Source organism: Haplochromis burtoni, unplaced genomic scaffold (genome assembly GCF_018398535.1).
Source record: "Haplochromis burtoni strain Fernald_Lab_line unplaced genomic scaffold, NCSU_Asbu1 Contig_17, whole genome shotgun sequence".
In the NCBI taxonomy this organism is placed as follows: domain Eukaryota; kingdom Metazoa; phylum Chordata; class Actinopteri; order Cichliformes; family Cichlidae; genus Haplochromis; species Haplochromis burtoni.
The window spans coordinates 1,816,395-1,839,311 of NW_024582378.1; the positions used below are offsets into that span (position 1 = coordinate 1,816,395).

Consider the following 22,917-nt stretch of genomic DNA (forward strand, 5'->3'; position numbering starts at 1 on the left):
AGCAGCATTCCTCAGGCTTGAGTTTATTTGACTGCACTTCTTGCCATTTATTCACCATGGCTGCAGATTACGTTCCTCGGGGCCGACATAGAAAGGTTTTACACAGTTATTTACACCTCATATTAGAAAATCATATTTAATGTTGCCACTCGTGAATTAATGATGTTTCCCTGTTTTTTGCCTCTGGTTTTGGTGCTATAACTCAGCTTTTTTTGGCAACTTTGGATGCAGCTGTTTTTGGGCAAACACCACACTCATAATGACCATTAGTAACAGATCCAGGTTATGTTCTAAGGGAAAAAAACATAATCCTATTGTAGTGCCAGCCAGCTTTAGGCCAGCATGTGGACAATAAATGTGAAATCTGGCCCGACTCCCTGTTTCTCTCACAGCCTAAAGCCCAACATTTTGTCCTGCTTGTAAAAAAACAAACAGCCAAACCCCAAACTGAGTCCACCTGAACTCTCAAAAACAATCTTCTTGGAGGGACCTCAAAGTAAGTTAATGTGCTCAAACAGCAGATGCAGGATGCATGATACCATTGTCCTGGGGTGTGCTTCCTGCTCCCATTTTGTCTCCTGCCCTTCTCAACGTTACAACACCACAGCACAAGTAATGTAGGACATATTTAAGCATCTCATCAATTCATGTAGCTACAGGACGTAGACAGTCAACTTTGACCTTTCCCATGGCTGGGGATGATAAATCAGGACAGTGAGCAGTGCGAGGGAGCAAGGGGTGCGATTACTGTGGATGAATAATAGGTTGCTATCTTCTTTCAGTTTACCAGTCGATGAGGCTCGACCTCATGGAGCAAGGCACAGCTAATCTCTGCAAAGGGGCAACATAGGCATTCACCTTTAAAAAAAAAAGATACTCCCAGGGATGTTTTTATGATGTGAAACAGATGGAAATGGGAGTGAATCATCATTACTGGCAGACACTTCAGATTGAAACAGTATTTCCTGAGTTAGTCTCTTGAGGATGAACCAATAAGAAAGAAAAATAGGAACACAGCCACCTCAGTGCTAGTTTGGACCAGTCATGGTGCGATGTAAGCATATTTTAATAAGATAGAGAGCTAACCCAGCAAAAAATTGAGAATCTACCCTGATTTCTGAGTTGAAAACTGGTGGTACGACTACAAAATCCGAGCCACAGGCAGATGAATGCTGAGGATGTTTCCACATAGAATAGATGCTTAAGTCGGCCTTTGCTGGAAAGTCATCCGCTAACACTAGCAAGTTTGGGTTGCAAGCTGCAGGCCACACATCTGCTAACCGGTGCCGAGTAACAGAATACTATAATAAAAATGCCAACTTTAAACCTTATCTATGTCCAAACAGATGAATTATCTTTTAAAATCACCCATTGTACAGTTTTTATAATGGAAAAACTACCCAAAGCCTTTTTTGTACCTGGCTGTGAACATTTTTAGGAACTAAATAAACTGCTGTTTTTAACACTTCCATGTGTTAAAAATGAATGTTAGCATGACGAATAACGCCTCCGGTCGCTGGGAAAAATATGTATGATTCCTGAAAGTCAGAAAGCGGGTGCTGCAACAGAAATTGTGGTTATGATTGCTTTGGTCGCAGCTAGATTGCCGCAGTCATCTGGAGTTCGCATGAAAGATTATGACGATTTTGCAAACGCTTGCTAACTAACCCCTAAGCAGCAGTGAAACTTGAAAAAGTGTGACACTAACTGGAAACAGAGAACAGAAATTGTGCCTTACCACGGAAACCAACATGTTTTGAAAAGGTGCAACTTTTGGCTATGTAAGCAAAAGGTCTCCATTCCCAGTTCGCGACACAATCTTCACATTTTCACAACTGTTCAGGAAGTAGTTGCCAAGTGTTTGCAGACAAGTTGGTATCTTCCACAGAAATCTGCCAGCAACCAAAGCGACCACAAGGAGTTTTTTTGGGGCAGCACCTCCTAGCAACCAATTTCATCTGGCAATAGCAAGCAACCACTCACTAACCAATCAGGGAGTAGACATTGTTCTCTAATAACTAATGATTACCTGGAGTCACTGACCGGCTTTTAGGCCTGCTAGGCTGGGGCTTAAAGACTAACTTCACAATGACTATCAGCAATCTCCTATCCAATCAGGGGATACCGAAACAAAAAGTAGTTGTCAGGTCGTTGCGACTGTGTTACTGAGACATAAAATTTCTAATGCATTTGAGAGCTGGGACAACCTCAGATCTGAACCCTCCCTTGGAAAGTTGGGGTAAATTTAAACACGTCTTGTAGAGCGGTTGATGGGAAATGTGCAAAATGTTCAAGAAAGCTTGATAAATGATATGAAACTTTCAATTAATGCTGTAAATTCATGTATTTCCTATGACATTTTTATGTCTAAGCCAACAGAGAATTCAGGTCATTTCACAGAGTTTATCAAACTACGCAAAGTTGGAAACTGTGATCTCACAGTAATGTGTAGATTATTTACAGGCCAACCTCCATATTTCCTTTGAAGGAAACACAAAGATCTTTTTTGTTTATCTGTAGCAGATGGTCAGACAAGTCTTGTTTTCTCTTTCCACTTTCTTTGCGATTGTTCATCAGTGACTAAGCGAGCTGCCCTTGCTTTGATGAAGCCGTCCCCTTGCAACAGAGTTGTTCTGATCTCAGCGTGATACGCTATGATAAACACAGGGTCAATTATGACTCAATGCCCGGTCACAGAGGAGAGGAAAAGTGACTGAGGTCTGCTTCCAATTTAGGAACCAAAAATATTTTCCGTAGGCCTCCTGTGATTGCATCGCTGCTCATCTAATAAACAAGAGGTAAAAAAAAAAAAAAAAAAAATAGAAAACAACATGGTGGAATTCCACAAAACAGGAAGAGGAAAGGCCTTTGGAAGGAAATTATGCCTTTTGGGAGGATGGTACAGCTGCAAGAGTTGGCAGGAGCCCACCAGCGCGTTGTTTTGTCTTTCCGTTGTGAAGAGGCAAAGCTGGGAGGAAAACAGTTTCCCTCCGGTGGGTGTATGATCTCCCCGAGGAAGAGAAGCTCCCAGTGTTGTCTATTTTTTTTTTTTTTTTTTTTTTACTTTGCCCAGGAGAGGCAATACGGTGCTGGAAAAATAAACAGAGCTGCAGTGTGGTAGTCTCATTTGATTTCCCAGTGGCTCACTTATGTGGAGCCCGGCAAGTACACTCATTCTAAGCCATTACTTCAACTTTGACTTCATTCTTAGCCTCTTCAGTAGTCTTGCTATTGCTCACTGATTACAAATAAACTGTGAGACAAAGTCTTTCTGTAATCGGGTCTCGTTTCTGGAGCTGGAAAGTGTGTTTCTTTTGACCTGTTTCCAAGGCCCTTTACATACAGTTGGTAGAGTTGGAGTTTGATATCCGAAGCCCCAGAAGTGATTTTATGATTTACCCACGGTTCTTAAACTTGCACAAATGCAGGACTATGCAGAGGCGAAAAGGCTGAGGGTAAAAAAAAAAAGAGATATCAATGGAAAAAAAGTAAAAAAGTGCTGCAGGTAGGATATTATCACTAGAGCTAACTGAGGGAAAAACCAAAGGAACAGAGGACAAAAGAAAAGAAAAGAGTACAGCAACACAGGGACACAGGCAATGATTGGGAAACAAAACCCAGGTTGAAAATGGAAGAAAAAACAAAGCCAGGATGTAAAAAATACAAAGAGCCACATAAAAAACTATCCTTCAAAGTAGCAGCTTAAACTGGCAAACATTAGGACAGAGAAAGGAGAACTGAAAACACAAGAGTACAAAACCAATAAATATAACAAGAACTGTGACATATAGTTTGTTTAGGTACTCGCGTTAACCCTTTCCACCATAATCTCGCTCCAAAGAGACCAGGCTGGTTTCGTTTTAAATAGAAAGTTTTTCCCCTGTGGCATATTCAGAGATTATTGAGATGACTGTACTTGATGAACTTTGTCCACTCATTTCACTCGCATCAGATTTGGCAGAGCTGCGGTTGGTTGAATAATATCACTTTTTACCAGCTCATTTTCTTTATGACTTTGTCGTTTACTCTCTGGGCTGCAATTTTTTTAAAAGGCTTAGAAGAAACGTCTCGGACAGATGATGTGGTATGATTTGGACTCCTTCTACATATTTACTCTCAGACAACTTCATCTTGGTTTCCTATGTCCAAAGAATATTTTTTGTGTAACTGTGCAGGCTCCTTTAGATGTTTTCTGGTGAAATCTAATCTGCCTGTAACCAGTGGTTTGCACCTTGCTCTAAACCATCTTTGTTTCCATTCATAAAGGTGTCTCTTGATTGTAGACCCTGATAATTACACACGTATCTCCTCAAGATTTACTTGAAAAGTGTTTTTCTTAACCATTTTTTGACCATAGAAATAATTCTATATTCCCTTTTATTAGTTGTCTTCTGTAATCCTTTGGTCACTTGATTTGAGCCTGTGAAAATGGGGCTCTGTCTATAAAAATGGGGGTAATTCTTAAACAGTTGATGCAAAAAGTTTGTTAAACCCCTCTAATTAAAGCTTAATATCTGCACTTCAATTGCTTCTTGATTGAAGTGTTTTCTGATGTGAAAAAGGGCACAATAATTTGTCCTGGTGTGATTTGACTTATAAACCATTTAAAAGTTCTTCGCTTTTAACAAGAACAATCATCAACCTATCCATATGTTGCTACTGACACGAATCATGGTCTCCTTTTTCTTGGGAACACATCAAATGCATGGAAAATGCTGTTTTACAACCATTGAGACGCAATTTCTACGTAAAACATACAAAAATATTAAAATCTACAGGGAATAGTGTCATGAACTTTCAAATCCCTCGAGGATGTTAACTTTCCATTTTGGATCCTCTTTCAGTTTTCGGGCCAAAATCACAACTTTTCTCACAAAACATCTTGTAATGTAAAAGGCAGATCACCATCGAATTTGCTGTTTGCATTGGCTGAGTGTTGATGGGGTTCCCCTGATCATGAAGTGCCAGAAATGTAAAAAAGTGCCTGTTTCTTGGAATCAGTAGGAAAAAGGACTGCCTCAGATTGTGGAGCCATTCAGTTCAAGTATTCAGGTACACAACAGAAGGGCTGCACTTGTTTATTAAGTCAATGAGCAGATGTAATTTTCCCCACGTAAGCACAGTCTAGACAGTTCCAGATTCCAGATAAAACAGATGTAGATTACAGTTGGAGTTTCCTGTAAATCCAAACTCCTCACAGCAAATAAGCAACCTCTTACTCACAAATACAACAAAGAGGGCCACAGTGGATTTATTCACAAAACTGGATCTTTAATATATATTTTCTGCTTAAATAACCTTTATGTTTCAAATTATTATTTGGATATAAATATTTATGTCTTCGTCCTTTTGCATCTCCTAGCCTTCCCCAACCTCCTAATGAAAGTATAAAAACAACGGCTTAGCACGAGACACTCAACTTAGACTGGATATTCTACTTTAGCACTTGAAAGACTTTAAATAGCTTCACGGTGTAAATCAGGACAGTGTTTAAATCAAACACAAACACCAGAAAGTTGACAGACTAAATAGAAGGATAACCAAAGCCTGTGCCAACACGATGCCTCATTATTAACACAAAAGCCAACGTCTAGCTGTGATTTCTGCGTTGACAGAGATAAAGAGGCTTTTTCCCCTTTGATATAAAACAAGATGGCCCTGTTGACAACTTCCTGTACCACCCTGGACAGTAAATTAGGTTGAGTAACTGCGTTTCTCTCTCCTGGTGGGAATAAGGGGTGGAGGGTCTGAGTAAAAGCTTTCTTTGGACAGTTAAGATAAAGCTGCTCGTGCTGAACAGCCTTTTCGCAGTTCCAGAGACTTAATCCCAAAAGTAAACTGAGGAAGAAAGCTGAGGTAGTGAGGCTGGGAAAAGAGCAGCACTATCGAGTTAAAGGCCTTGGCTCTGTAAATTTAACTGGAAACTAAAGGCAAAATAATAAAGTTAGGTTTAGCCCTCGGGTTTCTGGTTTAACTCCAGCTGAAAGGATGTGTTTTGGGGGGATATTTTTCTGTTTGGAACAATATAAAGGCAGAGAGGATAACTTTAAGTCTGAAATGACAGTTATCTTTGGGACTCTGGAGAGTTTTCCTGTAGTTAGCCTTTTAGGATGCAGGGATTAGCACAGATTCAGTATAAAGAATAGAAAAGTCCAGTTTCTGAAATGTTGAGCTGAGTGCCAGCTTTGTGAAATCAGATGTGAGTGAATCTAACTGTGTATGTGCAGTGTATGTTATCTTCAGTAGTTTACTGGCTAGCATGGAGGACCTCAGGTCAAAGGGCTCCATAGGCATCGGCGTAACTTTGTGCTGAACATTGGGGGGGGGGTCAAGATCTCTGTCTAAATAAAAAAATAAATCTGGGTAAATTCCCAGATGATTAAACATGCAACTATTTTGCTGGTAATAACTGAAATAAAGAAAATCAACAGCCTATTTATGCAAGATAATTCATAATTTTACTGGGGGGGTTATATTGGTTGGGTCTGATTATTGGGGGCGTCATAACCCCCCTGACCCCCCTGGAAATTACGCCCCTGTCCATAGGTTGCTGGAGCCATTTGAAGGTTGGTAGCTTTTGTAGGTGTCTATGATTTTTAGAGATGTGAAAGCAGAGGAAGTGACTTTATTTCTTTGAGTTTAGCTGCAGATATTCTTTTCAGACCAGAAGTCCATAATCCTCAAGCATTAATGCACTAGGCTATTATATAGCAGACAGATTTCTTTTCATTTGGATTTCATATTTGGTGCTGTCCTGCAAAATGTTTTGTGGACAACCATTTGTTTTTAAGGTGAACAATTTCACCACTCACGAGCCCTTTGAAAGTGGATCTGGTAGAGTGTACGACTGTGGGTGGCTAACACAGGAATCTTTAGATTGCTGTTGAAAGAAGAGGCTTTTGTGTGCACATAAGAAGTTATAGAACGACAATATCTTGATCAGATTTTCAAGAACAACGACGATCTGCAGATCTGTACTAACTAGAACGATGACGCTGCCTTATCATAAAGATGATATGATGTATAGAGATGTGAAAGAACAACTGTAACTCCACAATGACAGTTACCTTTGAGACACAGATTTAAAAAAAACAAACTTCAGATACACTAATATATGATATAGCACAATGGCTGCACATATACATATATTATTTAATAGTTTGATTAATATTTGAAGGCGGTTGATCAGTCCAACAAAGCAAATTGTGGCATCAGTTTCTGCAACCTTAAGTTGAACAATTCAGTTGATTTCTGTCGGGATTCTTGGCAGAGCAGATAAACTGACTTGTAGTAAAAATACAGATAACTGCAATCCTCTAGCCACAGTACAGCAGTCCACTGGCAGCACACATTGTTTTATTTTGATTAACATTAAGAGGTAATTATTGAGTCCTGTAAATCTTTGGTTCAACAAATCAAATCTTTGGTAAAGTTCCTGCATCTGAAACTTGAACAGCTGAGGCATGTGTGTCCTTTGATAGCTCAGTTGGTAGAGTGGAGGACTGTAATAGGCATCCTTAGGTTGCTGGTTCAACTCTGGCTCGAAGGACAAATGTGCTTGTACAAAGAGAGATGACGTTACAGGAGGGCGATGCCTCTGACTGACTGGAATGATTAATGGCTAGAAAAACCATGAGGAATTGTCGTCACTATGACAGAAAGTTTGTGGTTTTTTCTATTTAATATTCAGAGCCAGATGTTCAGTCTTACATACTTGTGGTTAAGCATGAGTTTCTGCATCCAAATCTTGAGTAATTCTACACCTTATGCACCCTTCAGAGGACTAGGTGAGAGAAACAAGTATCCTTAGGTCATTGGGTCGATACTGGCTTGAAGGGGTGCCTTTTGTGTGTAACTGTATGACATGATGGTTAATGAGGGCGATGTCTCAATCTGACTGGAACGAACAGAAAATCTAGAGGTGAACTGTCATCAGTATTTACTCTGACTGAAGGTTTGAGGCTGGCTTTGCAGTCTTGCAAAATCAATTTATGCATCCAAGGAGTGAACAGTCCAACTCCACACACACCCTTTAGTGGGAGGACTGCAGGTGGGAGAAACTGGTATTTTTAGGTTAAAATCTTGTGTGTCTGCACAACATGAAAAAATGCAGAGACTCTTTGGAGTTTTCTGTAGGACAAAAATCTATCAGAATACTAGAAAGATTGTTATTACTGAGCTGCTGTAGGTGATAAAGTGGAACACTGTAGGTAGAAACAACAGTCTGTGTTCACGTTTTGTGTCTATACAAACTGGAAAGGTGTGAAGGCAGAAAAGACTGTTGCAGTCAGTAAGCTTTCAGATAGACAGGATACATAAAGAAAGGAGGTAGCCTTGGAATGATATCACGACTGTATTACAGAGTGGAGCACTTTAGATAGAACTAAATGAGTAACAAAGATGGCTAACAGGAGGATGACGGTTGTCCCGCAAATTCAACTAAATCGTCATGAAAATAACATGTGCAGCCAGTGCGACACACACCTTTCTATAATCACCAAGCAGTGGTAGAGTGATATAACCTTTGTATACAAACTCGTTTTGATTTAATATTTGGAGCCAGCATTCCTACAAAACAAGCATCAGGATGGTAAAGCATCATGCTCAACATTCAAAAGCTGAACAACTAAGGTGAAATTAGGTCTATATCTCCATCACAAGGAAATGAGTGACTGCATCCAAGACTCAACCAATTTAGCATTTCATATAGTCTTCAACACTTCTGCTCGACTGGGTGGAGGACTCGTGTTAAAGGAGGGTGATGTCGCTGTCTGACTGGAATGATTGATGTGTAGAAAAATGATTAATTTTTACTGTCATCATTCACTCAGACAGAAAGTTTGTGGTTTGCCTTTCAGGCTTGCAAAACAAACTTCCGCATTCAAGAGGTGAACAATTCAACACCACATGAACTCTTTGACAGTTCAGTTGGTAGAATGGAGGCCTGTAGTCGGGCTCCACGGGTATCCTTAGGTTGCAGGTTCAACTTTGGCTCACAGGGAGTGGCAGGAACCTAGCATTATATTTTTTTAAGTTTTGATTTAATATTCAGATTATTTTCATTGCAGACTTGCTGTTAAACATCAGTTTCTGCATCCAAAATAGTTAAGTATTTCATTTTGTTTTCAACACATAAGCATGGTCGGGTGGGGGGACTGTAGGTGGGTGCTTACTTGATGAACCCTGGCTATTTGAAACCTGTCACAGTGGAAAAGCTGTAAGACTTCCATTCTTTTCATTTTTAAGTCCTGGAGATAGAAACTTAGTCTTGCTCTTTGATGGTGTGGAGGACTTTAGGTGTAGGATCTATGGTTCAAAGGAGGGTCTTTGTAGGAGTAAAAATCACGTTGAAGTACTTTATGAACATTTTTGGTTGGCTTTTCAGTATTGCAAAACAAATTTGTGCATCCAAGAACTGAACAATAGCTCAGTTGGTAGCATGGAGGACTGTAGATTGATAGAAAGATGATATCCTTAGGTCACTGACTCAACTAAAATTGAAGTGCTTTTCCATATTATCGTATTTTTGATATAGAAGCATGGTATTAAATAGACTTTATAGGTATTGGAATATATTAAACTGCACAAGGTAGCTAATAAAGTGTTCTGAGAGAAGCATTAACAAGCATTCAAGTTCCTATTTTTGTTACCAGAGACAAGCTGCTTCCAGTCGTTGTGCTAAACTAAGCTAACAAACTATCTACATTCTCCACAGGCAAAATCGATTATCTCATCTAACATTTAGAGACAAATCAAAAACATTTTAACCAGGTCATAAAAATCCCAAGACTCTTTCACCAGATGTATTTAAGGTCAACAGTCTCTGGTAAAAAAACATATTACAATGCTTCAACATGAAGGACAGATTTATTTATACACATGGTGACAGCAAAGAGGAAGATTTAATGATCTAATCATTAATAATCATGTTCCTTTTATGCTACAGAGAAATATCACTGCTAATTACAACACATACTGGAATTCACCCCTTTGCTTTGATAAGGTTAGAAATTTCCCACTCCACATAAGCTACCCGAATGCACCACTCCAAATTGAAACCAAAATACATGCAGCAACATCTGTCATGTTATCAACATGACCACTAACCACGTGACTGCTACCCATGTGAAGTTAACTTGTCTGCTGTTTTGGACGTGTGACAATCATGGCGAAACTGTAGGATCAAGAGAATAAAACAAACCACAAAGGCTCAAAGACTCCCCGAAGCAGTGGGCAGCCACCTGTCTTGAGGGAAAAATGAGTATTCCCCAGCAGGTTGAAACCTTCAGGAACCACTGCTAACCAGCTGGGGAATACACATTTTTCCATAGGAACCAGTGGTTGTATCACATCCAGTATGGCGGAGTTGATTAACTCAATCACTCATGAAATAGGAACTTTGTTTTGGTCATTTTAATGGTCACAAGGGAGGTTTATCTTGAGTGTGCCTACTGGCGAACGACTTGTGACATCACATTGTTAGCAGTGAGCGTGCGGTTTCATAGTAAGGTCCTCCCCTCACCCACAACATCAGGTTTTAAAGCAGTAAAATGGTGAAGACAAATATGTTGAGCTTTTACCCCACTGATAAAGTAAAACCGCGCAAGGAAAGACATTTTTTTAACTGTCAAGTATTAACTCTGCAAACAAGTGTGAGTCCTGCCTCTAGAATTACTGTCATTTTAAAATACAGCGTTTTTAAAAATCCTAAATTAAAGAAATAACAAAGGCCAAGGTACAATTCCAGTGAAGCACTGTTTGCTACAGAGAAACAAGTTGCCAGCTTTGCACATATGTCTCAAACTCATTGTCTTTGATAGCATCCTCAGGGACAACTATCGAACTTACGGCTTGCTATCCGGTTGTTCAGTGATGACGCGACGAATCCTACTTCCGGGTCTAAAGTAGTCTGCGTTTAATATGGCTTTTGTGTTGTTAACATGTTTAATGTTATGTATTTTCTTCTATTTGATCTCAAAAAGCTCCTAAAACAGTCAGTGATCACTGTTGACCTCCCTCGGCTTTTATTACCGCTAATCATTTATTTAAGCTCAGTTTTTAAAACCTTAGGATGTAACTACAGCCCAGCCCATGCAGCAGTATATGAATGACTAACCTCGTATTGTGGATGGATTATCTCAGTTGTTCTCCTGGCTGAAGTTTGGTCCTTTTACAGCATCCTGCCATGCGATTACATTTGTTCCTGACCACCGAGAACACTCACGTTAACTTTTATCGAGTGGAAAAAAAGTTAGCTTGTTTATATTATGCTAACATAGCTGTGTCGCTAGCGGTCACGTAGCACATCATTATATACCAGCTAGCCCAACTTCAGTAACCCTACAAACGTCACTGCTGTTTAGTTTTCTGTCTTCATTTATGCTGGAAGTGATAACAGAGCTGTACGTTTTAATTTGTTTAGATAGAAGCTAGCGAGCTAACTTCCTGCTAACTTCTAACTCCGTTAAATGTCATAAATTCCGTTTTCATGGATGCCTGGATGTTAAACTCAATTGTTACACCTGGTAGAGCAGAACGCTGATCATTTTATTAAAGATGAAAGACTTTAGACAGTTTTTCAACTCTCAGTAATGCCATAGTGATCGTTTGATATATGGACCTGCAGCGGAGTTTAGGTCCAGACACGGCTAGTGACGTCAGACTGAACAACCGGATCTCTGATACAGTAAGCAACTGAGGTGTTTTCCTGGATAGTTCTTTTAAACTTGATAAACAAGTGTCCTCCGTAGTACAATCTAGCTTTTATCTACTACGTCAAATTTTTAAGGCTAAGCCTTACATATCGTGTAAGGATATCCATGCCTTTGTTAATTTTAGATTAGATTACTGCAACTCCCTTAACCTGGGCCTCCAATCTGCCCTTCTTCATAGATTGCAACTTGTTCAAAATGCTGCGACACGCCTCTTAACTGGAACTAAAGGGTATCGATCACTCCGGCTCTTGCTGACCTACATTGGCTCCCCATTAAATATCATATTGATTTTAAAATGTTATTGCTTACTTTTTAAATCGTAAACAATATTGCACCTAGCTACTTAACTGAACTCCTCAGCCTGTATACCCCTAGAAGAGCCCTAAGATCATCGGGCCAACTGCTCTTGGTGCAACCTAGGGTCTAGGGACCAGAGGTGACCGTGCCTTTGCTAGTGCTGCAGTCAACCTCTGGAAAAATCTTCCAACTGACATTCACGCATCTGAATCTATTCAATCTTTTAAACTGCGATTGAAAACTAATTTATTTAATCTAGCATTCCCGGCTAGTTCGTGTTTTTATCAGGTAGTCTTCTTTGTACTTTGCAATCGCACCCACATGTAACTTATATTATTGTATTACCGGAATAATCTTCCAGCTGATATTCCAGCATCTGAATTTATTCAATCCTTTAAATTACGATTAATAACTTACTTAACTTAGCATTGCCGATTAATTAGTGCTCTGTTTCATCTGGCAGTGTACTTTGCACTTTGCTATCACATCCTTATGTAATTTTAATTTAATTTCATACTATTGTATCATTGAGAAGCACTTTGGTGTATCTATGGTCTTTAAATGTGCCATATAAATGAAGTTGTATTGTATTGTATAACTCAAACGACCCAGATGTCAGTTTCAGGTCTTCACAAATTTGAATCCACCAGCACACATGTAAGTTTGGACTGTTAATAAAAAAATAGCACAGTTGCAGCTGTAGAGCAACATGTACCCAAAAAATACACCAAAAAGAAAGCTAACAATGCACTTAAGGGGAAGACTTTAAGTAGAGGTCTGTGTATCCAAAATACTTGTTCAACCTCTACTTAAAAAGCCCTGGAAACACTCTTGGCTATATTTGTAGGATCTTTAGGATACATTTCTGAGAGTGTTATACGTTACAATATAAAGCGCCTTGAGGTGATTGTTGTTGTCATTTGGTGCTGTATATTAAAAAAACAAATCATAACTACACAGAGAGTGTAATCTTTAATAACAATATTTGAGTTGATGTTAAAATAACAAATAACACACACACATTAAGAAATTGTCCTTCATTTACTAAAAAAAATAAAAACTTACACTTCACAAAAATACATGGCATGATAAGAAAAAATATTGAACTTTGGTTTTTGCTAATAACATCAATAATATTTTGCTTTTTAGGATTAAACACAGTAAAAAATCACATGAAACTGTGAATCCCAGTGTAGCGCACAACAGCACAGCGCTAGATTTACCATTTTATATAATATTAATGTGGTAAAAACAACACAAACACTCATGTTATGCCAACACATTATTCATATCAGTCAAATTAACAGGTGGAGCACCATGGGCCTGGTATCAGTATGGAAAACATACTATGGAATATTTCCAGCTTTGTTTTTATAGTTTTTTTTAATATATATATAAAAACAAACAGAAGAAAAATAACTTATGTCATCATGTGTTCTGCTCTATGTAGCATTATTAAGGTCTTATAGTGTTATAAAATCAGATACAGTCACACATACAAGAGGAAGTTTAAAGTGCAAACTATAAATAAAGGTTAAAGTGACGGCTTGGATTTCTTAAAAAACACAACAACAAAAAAACAACCTTCATCTAATCCTACTTCACGAATAAAGAGCCTCTTGTTTCATGACCTTTAGTAGTGTTCTCGTCTTTATTTTTAGCTTAAAGGAAAATTCCAACATGTCTGAGTGAAGACATCTGTCTGAGATTCGATGCTCCCTCGCCCCGTTTCATCTTTCACCGTCTCAGTCACTGATCCATCTTCAACAAACCTTCATTCTACCCTTAAATGAGTGTGAGTGACGCTTTGGGAAAATACACAACTTTGCTTTCTTGTTGTGATTTAAATGAGAAGGTCAACTTCAGTATGAAGTTAAGGCGTGGAATGAGCCGGAAACAAGCCAGCGTACGCACAAAAAAATGAGATTAAAAAAATATGTAAGGTGTTTATTTTATTCCTCTGGGATAATCCATCCATAGGGATGATGCTTTTTTGTAGCATTGCCTTGGTTCGCTACTCTAAAACCCAGTGGACTTCTCTTCAGGCAAAAATTATAACAGAAATTAGCTCTGGTCATCGGAAGTACGTTTTGTTAGTGAAGGTGAGTGCCATATTTTAATTTTAATTTTTAAGAGCAAACGTAGTCTCCAAAAGTAAAAGGTTAACATTAATTCATGAACAAACTTAAGTTTCGCTACACTGAGCTGCTGTGTTCATTGGGATAATGAGTAATTTCGCCGACAGCTTGCTAGCAACACTTACAAGTTGCTAGCAAGTGGGGATATTTGCTTAGATTAGAATGGCTAAATCTTTTCTTTAAGTTCCCTTTTTAGAAATCTAACCTTAAAAAAAAAAAAACATTACAAAAAAATGCTGGAAGCGCAAAAATGCAGCCCCATTTCTGTGTTTTATTCATTTCTTTAGCACTCTTTGGCTTGATTTCCCCAACATGGATCATTTTTTACATTTTGATATGAATGAAGATGTTTTTCCAAAAATAAAAATCCCAGTTTTAAAAAGCACAGGTATAAAAGTGTGGGTGTAGCCTGTGTTTATTTGTACTGAAGCACATTTCCTTTGGCAAGCTTGTTTTTTGATAGCCAAATTTAGCTTTCCTGTTTGTCAGAGCTAACATCCACAAGGCAAATGCCACAAACCAATGAGTGACTAAAAAAAGGCAAAGTTTCACACTGAAATCAAAGTGTATTTTCCAAAAGGCCAAACACTTATAATAACTTTTATTGCTGCATTTCAGGCACGCTTGTTGATGCCACGCTTTTGTGGAAGTGTTTTTAGTGTTAATTCTTCATTTTACATTCAGTAAGATAATGTGCGGTCATGGCTCTACAACTGGGTTAGCCATAAAGTTGTGTTTAGACAGAAAGCAAAACAAGTTTCCACTTTGTGTCCTGCAAGCACACACAGCTGCTTAATGTCCAATGCACCAAGTGTATCTGCTCTGTGCAGTCTTTACTTGTTATCAAGTCACTGAAAAGGCTTTTTTATGAGTTGCCATCACTCTTGAAATGCTCAGTTTTGTAGTTTTCATTTGACTTTGCATTGTCACACTGCCTTGTTTGGTGTCTCAGCACACCATAAGGTCCTTAAAATCTCTTTTTTTTCTTCAATTGGGAAGATACTGAGGAATGCTTGCTTGTTGATAGATGTCCCAGTGATCAATGGTAGCTTTTCGTAGTGGTACAAACAACTCAAAGCCTCACATTGTTCCTTCAGGAGACTTTGGTTTGCCCCACAGAAGTTACATTCACATTTTCAGCTGTGTCTGACTGAAACCTTCAGCCGTTTCCTAAATTCCTTCATGGCTTTCTGTGGCCAACCTTCATTCATTATGCCCTAAAACCTCTGTTATGTTTCCGCCTCCTTGAGTGGCAACATTTAACCAAGAGCACGAACACGATCATCACAAGTAACAATATCACTATAACTGTAATAACATAGTTCTGGACGGGTGGTCCATGGCACATTGTCTGGGTCACCTTCTTGATGCTGACCGGCTCAGAGTAGTCCTCGTGAACGCAGGTGACCGTTTCAATGTCAGGAATGACCACGGCGGACTGCTGCACCATGATGATGAATCTGAGGTTGCTGCAGCAGCTCAGAGGATTGGAGCCCATGTAAAGAGTCTTTAGAGAGTGCTTCAAAGCAAGGATGGTGCTGTACTCCAGTGTCACCAGGTGGTTGTTCTGCAAATTTAGGGACTCAATGGAGGACTCTTTGCTCCACGTCGGTAGAGTGGTCAACTGGTTGGTGGACAGATCGACGTATTTGAGGCTCCTCAGTAAGGACAAGTCTGCTTTTAGAATGGAAATGTTGTTTTTCCTCATGGAAAGGTGAACCAGGGAGTGCTCTAGACCAGAAAGAGAGTCTTTGTGCATGTCCAAGCCTGGATTCTGGGACAAATCCAAGACCTTCAATGGGGTGTTGGCAAACATGTTCGCGGGCAGACTCCTCAGGTTGTTTTCAGAGAGGTACAAAGCCTCCAATTTTGGAACAGATAAAAAGGACACACAACTTTGAGGATCCTTGTGGTTTTGGTCTGTTGGCTCAGAGTCACAGACTTGCAGGTTGTTCTGCTGGAGATGCAGGTATTTGATGTTGGCGAGTCTCTGAAATATTTGATAGTCCAGGGTTGTGAGGTCGTTTCCTTGTAAGAAGAGTTCTTCCAGCGACTGCACAGTGTTTTCTCCAAATGTCAGACTCTGCAGTGGATTATAGCTCAGATTGATGACCTTAACTCTCTGTAGAAGGCCTACATCAGTAATAGAAAATGAGGTAATGCAGTTATTACTCACATTTAGGACCTCCAGTGATCCCATCATGGAAAAATACTCTTCAGGCATTTTTTTGAGTTGATTGTAACTCATGTCCAGGTATCTGAGGCAATTAAACGTTATGTTTCCCATGAATTTAATGTTTTGGATTTGATTTTTCGAAAGGTCCAGATATTGAAGGCAGTTGTTTTTCGGGAGACGGGGAAAGAAGAGCATTTTGTTTTGACTCAGGTCAAAAGTGACAAGTTCATATGGAGTGTCTGATTGCGCGCTTTGGAATGACTCCAGGCTGTTTTGGCTGAGATTAAACACTTTTAATTTGTCGAGATTGAAGTCGTCGATGCACCTTATTGAATTCTTGGACAAATCAAGTTCGGTCAAATGAGATAAAATGTCAAAAGCTCCATCTTCAATTTTTAAGATGATATTATTGTGGAGGCTGATTTTCCTCAAGGACAAGGATCCACTGAAGGTATCTTTTGCTACTTCAGTGATGCTATTGCTGTTCAGAGAAAGGTTCACCAGCCTGGGAGAGTCAGCCAAGAAATAGTCTGACATCCCCGTGTACAGGCCGTTGTTTGACAGATCCAGTGACTCCACAGCTTTAAGAGGTCCGATGTTTGTTTTGGAGTGGGCAAAAACATTCAAATGATTCTTGGACAGATCCAGGATTTTCAGATCATTCATGTCTTCGAAGAGCCTGGGCTGGATGAAGTGGATCTTATTGGAGTGGAGATTCAGATGCCGGAGGTTGGTGTGGTATGCTAAAGTTTCCTGGGTGAGATTCTGCACCTGGTTTCGTGAAAGGTCCAGCATTTGGACGACATCGGGAAGGTTGAGTGGCGCACTTCTAAGGCTCAGATCGCTGCAAAACACATCCATCTGGACCTATGAACAAAGACAAACAAATGAGTCTGATTATCTCGGCATACAGCCAGGTTGACTGATCATGACACAACACAGACCACATGTGGATGTGGAGGGTCGATTTATGAGTCGGTGTATCAAGGCCCAAGGCATGTTCTTGGCAGCAAGACAACCCGGTGTTGTATTTTTTTTTAAGTGTTTAAACTATGATTATTTCTCTTTGAATTGATTAAAAAAAGCCAACCAAAAGAAAAAGAAATCAAAAAGTTCCTAAACCAAGAAGAAAACACACCTCACACCTTTACTTCTTCTTTCGTCCCTGTTAGACGTTTGAGGTATTAAGTGCAGTTTATAATTTATAATTATAATTAATTATAATTGCCCTCGACCTCAAGTTTCATTCCATTTCCCATCTCTCTATCCCCTCATTATCGGTCACCTCACCACTTTCAGTTCTCTTATAAATACTTGCTGTAACAAGGCCAAAATATGCTTTCAAGAAAGACTTTATTGCTGGAAGATACCTATCTGGTTTCACAAAGTCAGACTGAGAAAACTACACAATGTTTTTTAATCACAAAAGCATCTATGGACATCCAAACACGGGGATTTTTCCCCCCTGCTTTTGTTTTTCCTTACGGTTGATTAACAGCTGATTTACGAACAAGACTGTATCTTACGCTTCCACGCCACAGATCTCCACTGTTGTCCAGAAACTGTGACCACGTTCATAATTTCATTCCCAGTGTACAAAATACAGAGTTTGTTTATCAAAGCCGCTGGTGTGCCGCAGTTTTGTAGTGTGCTTTCTTGGCTGTACACAGCACTCGTCATTTTTCATGCCGAGGCTTTATTGTTGGTGATGGGTTTATTGTAACCCTAACCACAATGTTTTTCTAAACCAAGCAGTTTTCAGAGCCTAAACCCAACGAACCGACTGGAGGATGCAGTGTGGTTAAGCAGGTGACTCTCTGAGGGCCTTACTGCAGCAGACTTGGTTTAAATCTGCTCCAGACCATTTGCTATGCTTCACCCTCCCCCTCTCACCATTTTCCATCCTACTCTTCATGGTCCAGTCTAATACAGATCTGAAATGCCCCTCTTAAAAAAAGTAAACAGTCTGTATTGAGAAAAAAACCCTAGCAGGTTGTAAACTGTGGTTTCCTGGCTGGTAAACATGAGATTTATGCCATCGCTATCCCTCTAACCTACTTTGTTGATCTCTTAAACAGAGCGTTTTATATACTTCTCGGGACATTATTGCTGCAGTTACTGTGTAACAGTATCGATGGTTAAAAAACACCTTCATCATCGTGGAGACTCTAAACAGCATCATGTGACCATCCAGAATGAGAACCTCCGTTTGTGATAGTCCTCCAGAATAAAAACGACATTTGTTCACAAACCTTTATTACAATGTTTTGATTTTGTAAGAGCTTATAATGAAGCGAATGATGAGTTCTTAAGACTGAACTCTGGATTTTAATCAAAAGCATCACCTTTTCTAAACCTAACCAAGTAGGTTTGGTACCAAAACCTTGAAAGTGGTCTCACACTCAAAAGCAGCTCTTCATTTTACAGTGGAAACACACCTATATGTAGTTTCAGCAATTCTTAGAGCAGGGGTGTCAAACATAAGGCCAGGGGGCCAGAATCAGCCTGGCAAAGACTCTAATCCAGCCCCATTGGATGGCTTTTAAAAACATGAAGGAGGGTATAAAATGTGGACTTGGATCTTTATTGATAATTGCCATTCACATTAGACCAAAGTAATTAGGTCATATATTTTAAAAAATGATAGAAAAGATATAGTTTCTTCACATATCTTTTTTTTTCAATGGATTGTACACATATATATACTTTTTCTGTAGTTTTACATGTTTTTTATAGTTTATAAGTCATGCTGATGGATTTCAATTACTGCAGCAACATTTCTTTATCATGTGGTAAAAAATTAGGACATACTTTTGATTTGCGCTTCTTTTACTTATATCGAGAAATCTAAGGAATCAACTGTGTAATTAAACTTCTTTACACTGACAGAAGTGGGGGGCGTCGCTTGTCCAGCCCACTTAAGTTAAGCCCACATAAGTGCATGGCCCATGAGACATCCCCAGTTTAGAGGGAACAAATGATTAATACCATGGAGGACTAGTTTATTCTAATTCCAAAAGTATACCAACCAGTGAAGCAAATAGGTATTACTTCACAGCCCAAAATAGTCTTTAACAAATGCAATATTTGCTGCTGTCTCAGTAACATTTTGTAAGAGCGACACTAACCAGCTACTTCAGGGAACTACAGAGCCTTTTTGTAATGTCTTAGACTCAAGTGTACAAAGTGTGATTTGTGGCAAAGTAAATGTATACCTAACACAATATACACTTTCTGATAGACCTTTGAATATATCCTTATATGTCATCAGTAGTGTCTTTGTGCTGCTTTAGGATTTTTTTTTTTTTACTTCATTCAGAAAGTGTGATGCTCTGAAAACCGTTCCGATTTCAACAGAGAAGTTCGGTGATATCTGGGTATTTATAGAACCACTGATGACCACATCAGATGTAGGTGACGCACCTTTCGCTTTCACTATCTGGCTATTTTTAGCTAACACATCTGAGCCTGACACTAATGACTCTGACCAATTGCTACGTGATCCAACCTTTAACCCATAGAGGCTTTATTTATGTATTTCCGGCTCTTTCCTAAGAAAAGCGAGTACTGTAGCTTACTGGAAGTGATGCATTTTTCTTTTTCATTTCATTTCATTTGATTACAGCAATATTTCTGCAAGATCAATCACCAGAAATACTATGAAAATGAAATCACAGCACTGTACACAATGGCAAAGCTGGGTGACACATGTCCTCTATGCTTAAAAAAACCCCAACCCTCTATCAGCATGACTTCCACTGAAGACAAATAACATTTTAATGCCCAGTTATTAAAGCTGGCAACTCGTGAACTAACTCTCTTCAGGTCTAAACTTGCAAATAATTATAAAATAAACTGCCTGTAGTTGATGTGAATGAACAGAGAAAGCACACACACCATGTAAAATGTAAGTGAACAAAAAACAGAGAAAAGATGCCGTTAAAAAAAAACAGAGAAAAGACTCTGTTTACTTACAACTCGGCATGGAGGGGGTTGCTGGGGAGGGTACGCGGATGCCGCCACGCAGCTGACCAACAGCAGGAAGAACAGCTGGAGGACGTCCATGGTGCTGCAGGCACAGACAGTCCAGATCACACAAGTGAGCAACACATGAATGTGGGAAGGATGCTGTATATGTAACTAAAAAGGGAAGGAGTAACAGTGTGTGACCTATGAAGGCGTTTTGTTGCTTTTTTTTATGCAATGAAAACAGGGGCTTTTTGTTGCAATTAATCTGAATGCTGTTTTTTTTTCTTTCTAGCATAAAGAATGACTAAGCCAAAAAAAGGGTTTCCATTAACTCTTTGTACTGTTATTGTTTTTAAAAAATTAGCGACTGTTTGAGGCGAGTGAGTCACGCTTATAGCGCTTCACTGTTTCCTGATAGGTTACTTAGAAACAAAACAATACATTATGTCACCTTATAGGGCAGACACGCTGTGCCCCGGACGGGTTGATAAGCTGATATGCATATGGAAACTTACGGGGGAAACAAAAGGTTTGCAGTTTGAGGCTAAGAATGGTTTAAAGTCACGAGTGACAAACACGGAGGCAGTTTGCTCTAATTTAATTCATCACAGTGCCCTCATGTGATGCTTGGAGCACGCAATCATCCTTCATTTAGCGTTAGAGAAACCTTTAAAAAGTTGAATGAATCAGCCTTTTGCTCCAATTTTAAGGCGGATCGCAGAGCTGCAGGGCTTTGATGAAAGTCGAATAGACTTTAAGGTTTATCTCATAGAAAAAAGGAAATGTTTACAGTCTGGTTAAACACCACAGCCGTTAATCTGCAGCCAAAAAAGATCCACACTTTCGGACTTTTAAATGTTCCCATTCAACCTTTTTTTTTTCTTCCTCCCATTTTAATTCCCATTCTACTTCGAGCCCCACCACGGGGAAATTTCACTGCATTTGTTTAAACTATCCCACTAATACCATGAAAGAGATACAGAGCATTGTTTGGCAGGGGGACATCTTCAGATTTCAGATCCACCAAAGAAATGTTTCCCCTCAAAATTCCTCACATGGTTTCACTTATATAAACATCTGAGGCACTAAAGAGGCCATCAGACATTATGTAATGTAGGATGTATTAACTAAGGTGAGGAAAAAGTCCACCTTATTATAGAGCTTGTGACCCCTAGTTTCAGAAACGCCAGAGCGCCTATAAAAGAGGAAGTTTTGTACATTTTGCAGATAGTAGTAGGAGTAACAGTGCTGCAGTGGTGGAGTTTACTGCATAAATGTGAACCAGGAGGCTTTAATTTTGGCAGAATCACAACTTTTAAAGATTCTATTACACAAAATTATATTTTAGCACGTAGAGTTCAAGTCCACGTGTCGGTACACGGCAACTTCATCACAGTGAAGAGAGAAAATCAGCTTTTTCCAGCCTTTAAAGTCCTCATAACGCTGATTTAAAAGTATTTGAAAGAGCTGTTTAGACCTGTTACCCATGCAAGCAATACAGCTGAGTTAGTAGCTGGTAAAACTTGTGCACTTTTTCTTCTGTTTTAGAGTTTACACGCAGGACTTTTACTACAAAATGAGTATTTGTACTCCGTCCACCTCTACAACTGTAAGCAAGTACACAAATGTCACCGAGACCCCGAGAACCTTCCAAAAACCTCTGCAGCAACAGCCCAACAATATGAACTTTTACCTCGCTTTCAGCTGATGATTAATCTTCACAAGCCTCCTGACCATATCGATTTCACACCCTCACACACCCACACAGGTCGATCGCTCCTTTCAGCTCGACGCTCCTCTCCCAACGGCTGCCGGCTGCTGTCCGGCCATCCTCACATCCTGTGAGAATATCCTGCATGGCTTGGCCTCTTTCCCCCCTCCCACTGTTCTCGGGGAAATGCCATATAAGGGGGGGTTGGGTTGGGAATTCTAGTTTTGAGCTGTAACTTCAAGGAGACTCAACCCTAACCTCTCTCCCCAACCTCACAAAAAAAAAAAAAAGCCATCTATTAATCCTAAAATTGGATGTCTCGAGGAATAGTTTGAACGTTCTCACAGGCACCAGACTCCATTTGGAATCTGAGGCATTTAAGCCTCAGCTCTGCCGAATACTTTTCCGTTCTTTGAAATCTCTGGAAAGCAGCCTTTTATGGATGTTTTCTTTATTTTTTTAAACAAGTTGAGCTGTTTTTGATGCTTCTACGTCAGCAGCTCTTATTGATACCGTTCGCAGAGACGTGTGGGTGCGCTGAGAAATCACACATCCTTTTTATGACTGTGGGAGTAAGTCAGACTTGTCATGTGGCTTTTCTCTGGTCTGCCCTACTGTAAACAAACATCGCTCTAATTATAATGAATAAGACCAGTTTATACATACAGACAATCAGTTTTAAATGACTGTACGAATGTCTGCGTGTCTAGACAGGCTGGAAAAAAGCATGAGTAAAACTCTCGCCTCCATAAAGGGCTCTCGAGCTCTGACTGCATCGGTGGAGATTTTCAGCGATAGATTGCGCTGCATGTGAAGCAGAAATGCTATTTTTAACAAATAAAATCAGACTGTTTCTAAACTACAGTCTGTTTTACGACGCGAATATTGGAAAAAATGCAATTTATAAAGGGA

At 39.5% G+C, this 22,917-nt stretch overlaps 1 protein-coding gene and 1 non-coding gene across 2 annotated transcripts; one reads left to right on the top strand and one right to left on the bottom strand.

Annotated features, from left to right (window-relative positions):
• The first annotated feature begins 7,471 nt into the window (after positions 1–7,471).
• On the top strand, positions 7,472–7,549 carry trnay-gua. The gene is given in 2 exon segments: positions 7,472–7,508; positions 7,514–7,549. It is a non-coding gene; the product is annotated as a tRNA-Tyr (tRNA).
• Positions 7,550–12,964: 5,415 nt separating this feature from the next.
• lrrc32 (leucine rich repeat containing 32) lies at positions 12,965–22,146 on the bottom strand. Its single transcript, XM_005916031.3, has 3 exons — positions 21,988–22,146; positions 20,301–20,394; positions 12,965–17,192 (listed from the first exon to the last, which is right to left on the bottom strand). Exons 1-3 carry the CDS (start codon positions 22,029–22,031, stop codon positions 15,360–15,362), a joined length of 1,971 nt encoding a protein of 656 aa, XP_005916093.1. The 5' UTR covers positions 22,032–22,146; the 3' UTR covers positions 12,965–15,359.
• Positions 22,147–22,917: the final 771 nt, after the last annotated feature.

Bases quoted from the DNA above. Each gene is read 5' to 3' on its own strand.
- lrrc32 (XM_005916031.3), bottom strand. From the start codon at position 22,031: ATGGTCAGGAGGCTTGTGAAGATTAATCATCAGCTGAAAGCGAG. The intron at 20,395-21,987 runs GTAAAAGTTCAT...CTGTGCCTGCAG, and splicing joins AATCATCAGCTGAAAGCGAG to CACCATGGACGTCCTCCAGC. The intron at 17,193-20,300 runs GTAAGTAAACAG...CTTTGTTCATAG, and splicing joins AACCCCCTCCATGCCGAGTT to GTCCAGATGGATGTGTTTTG.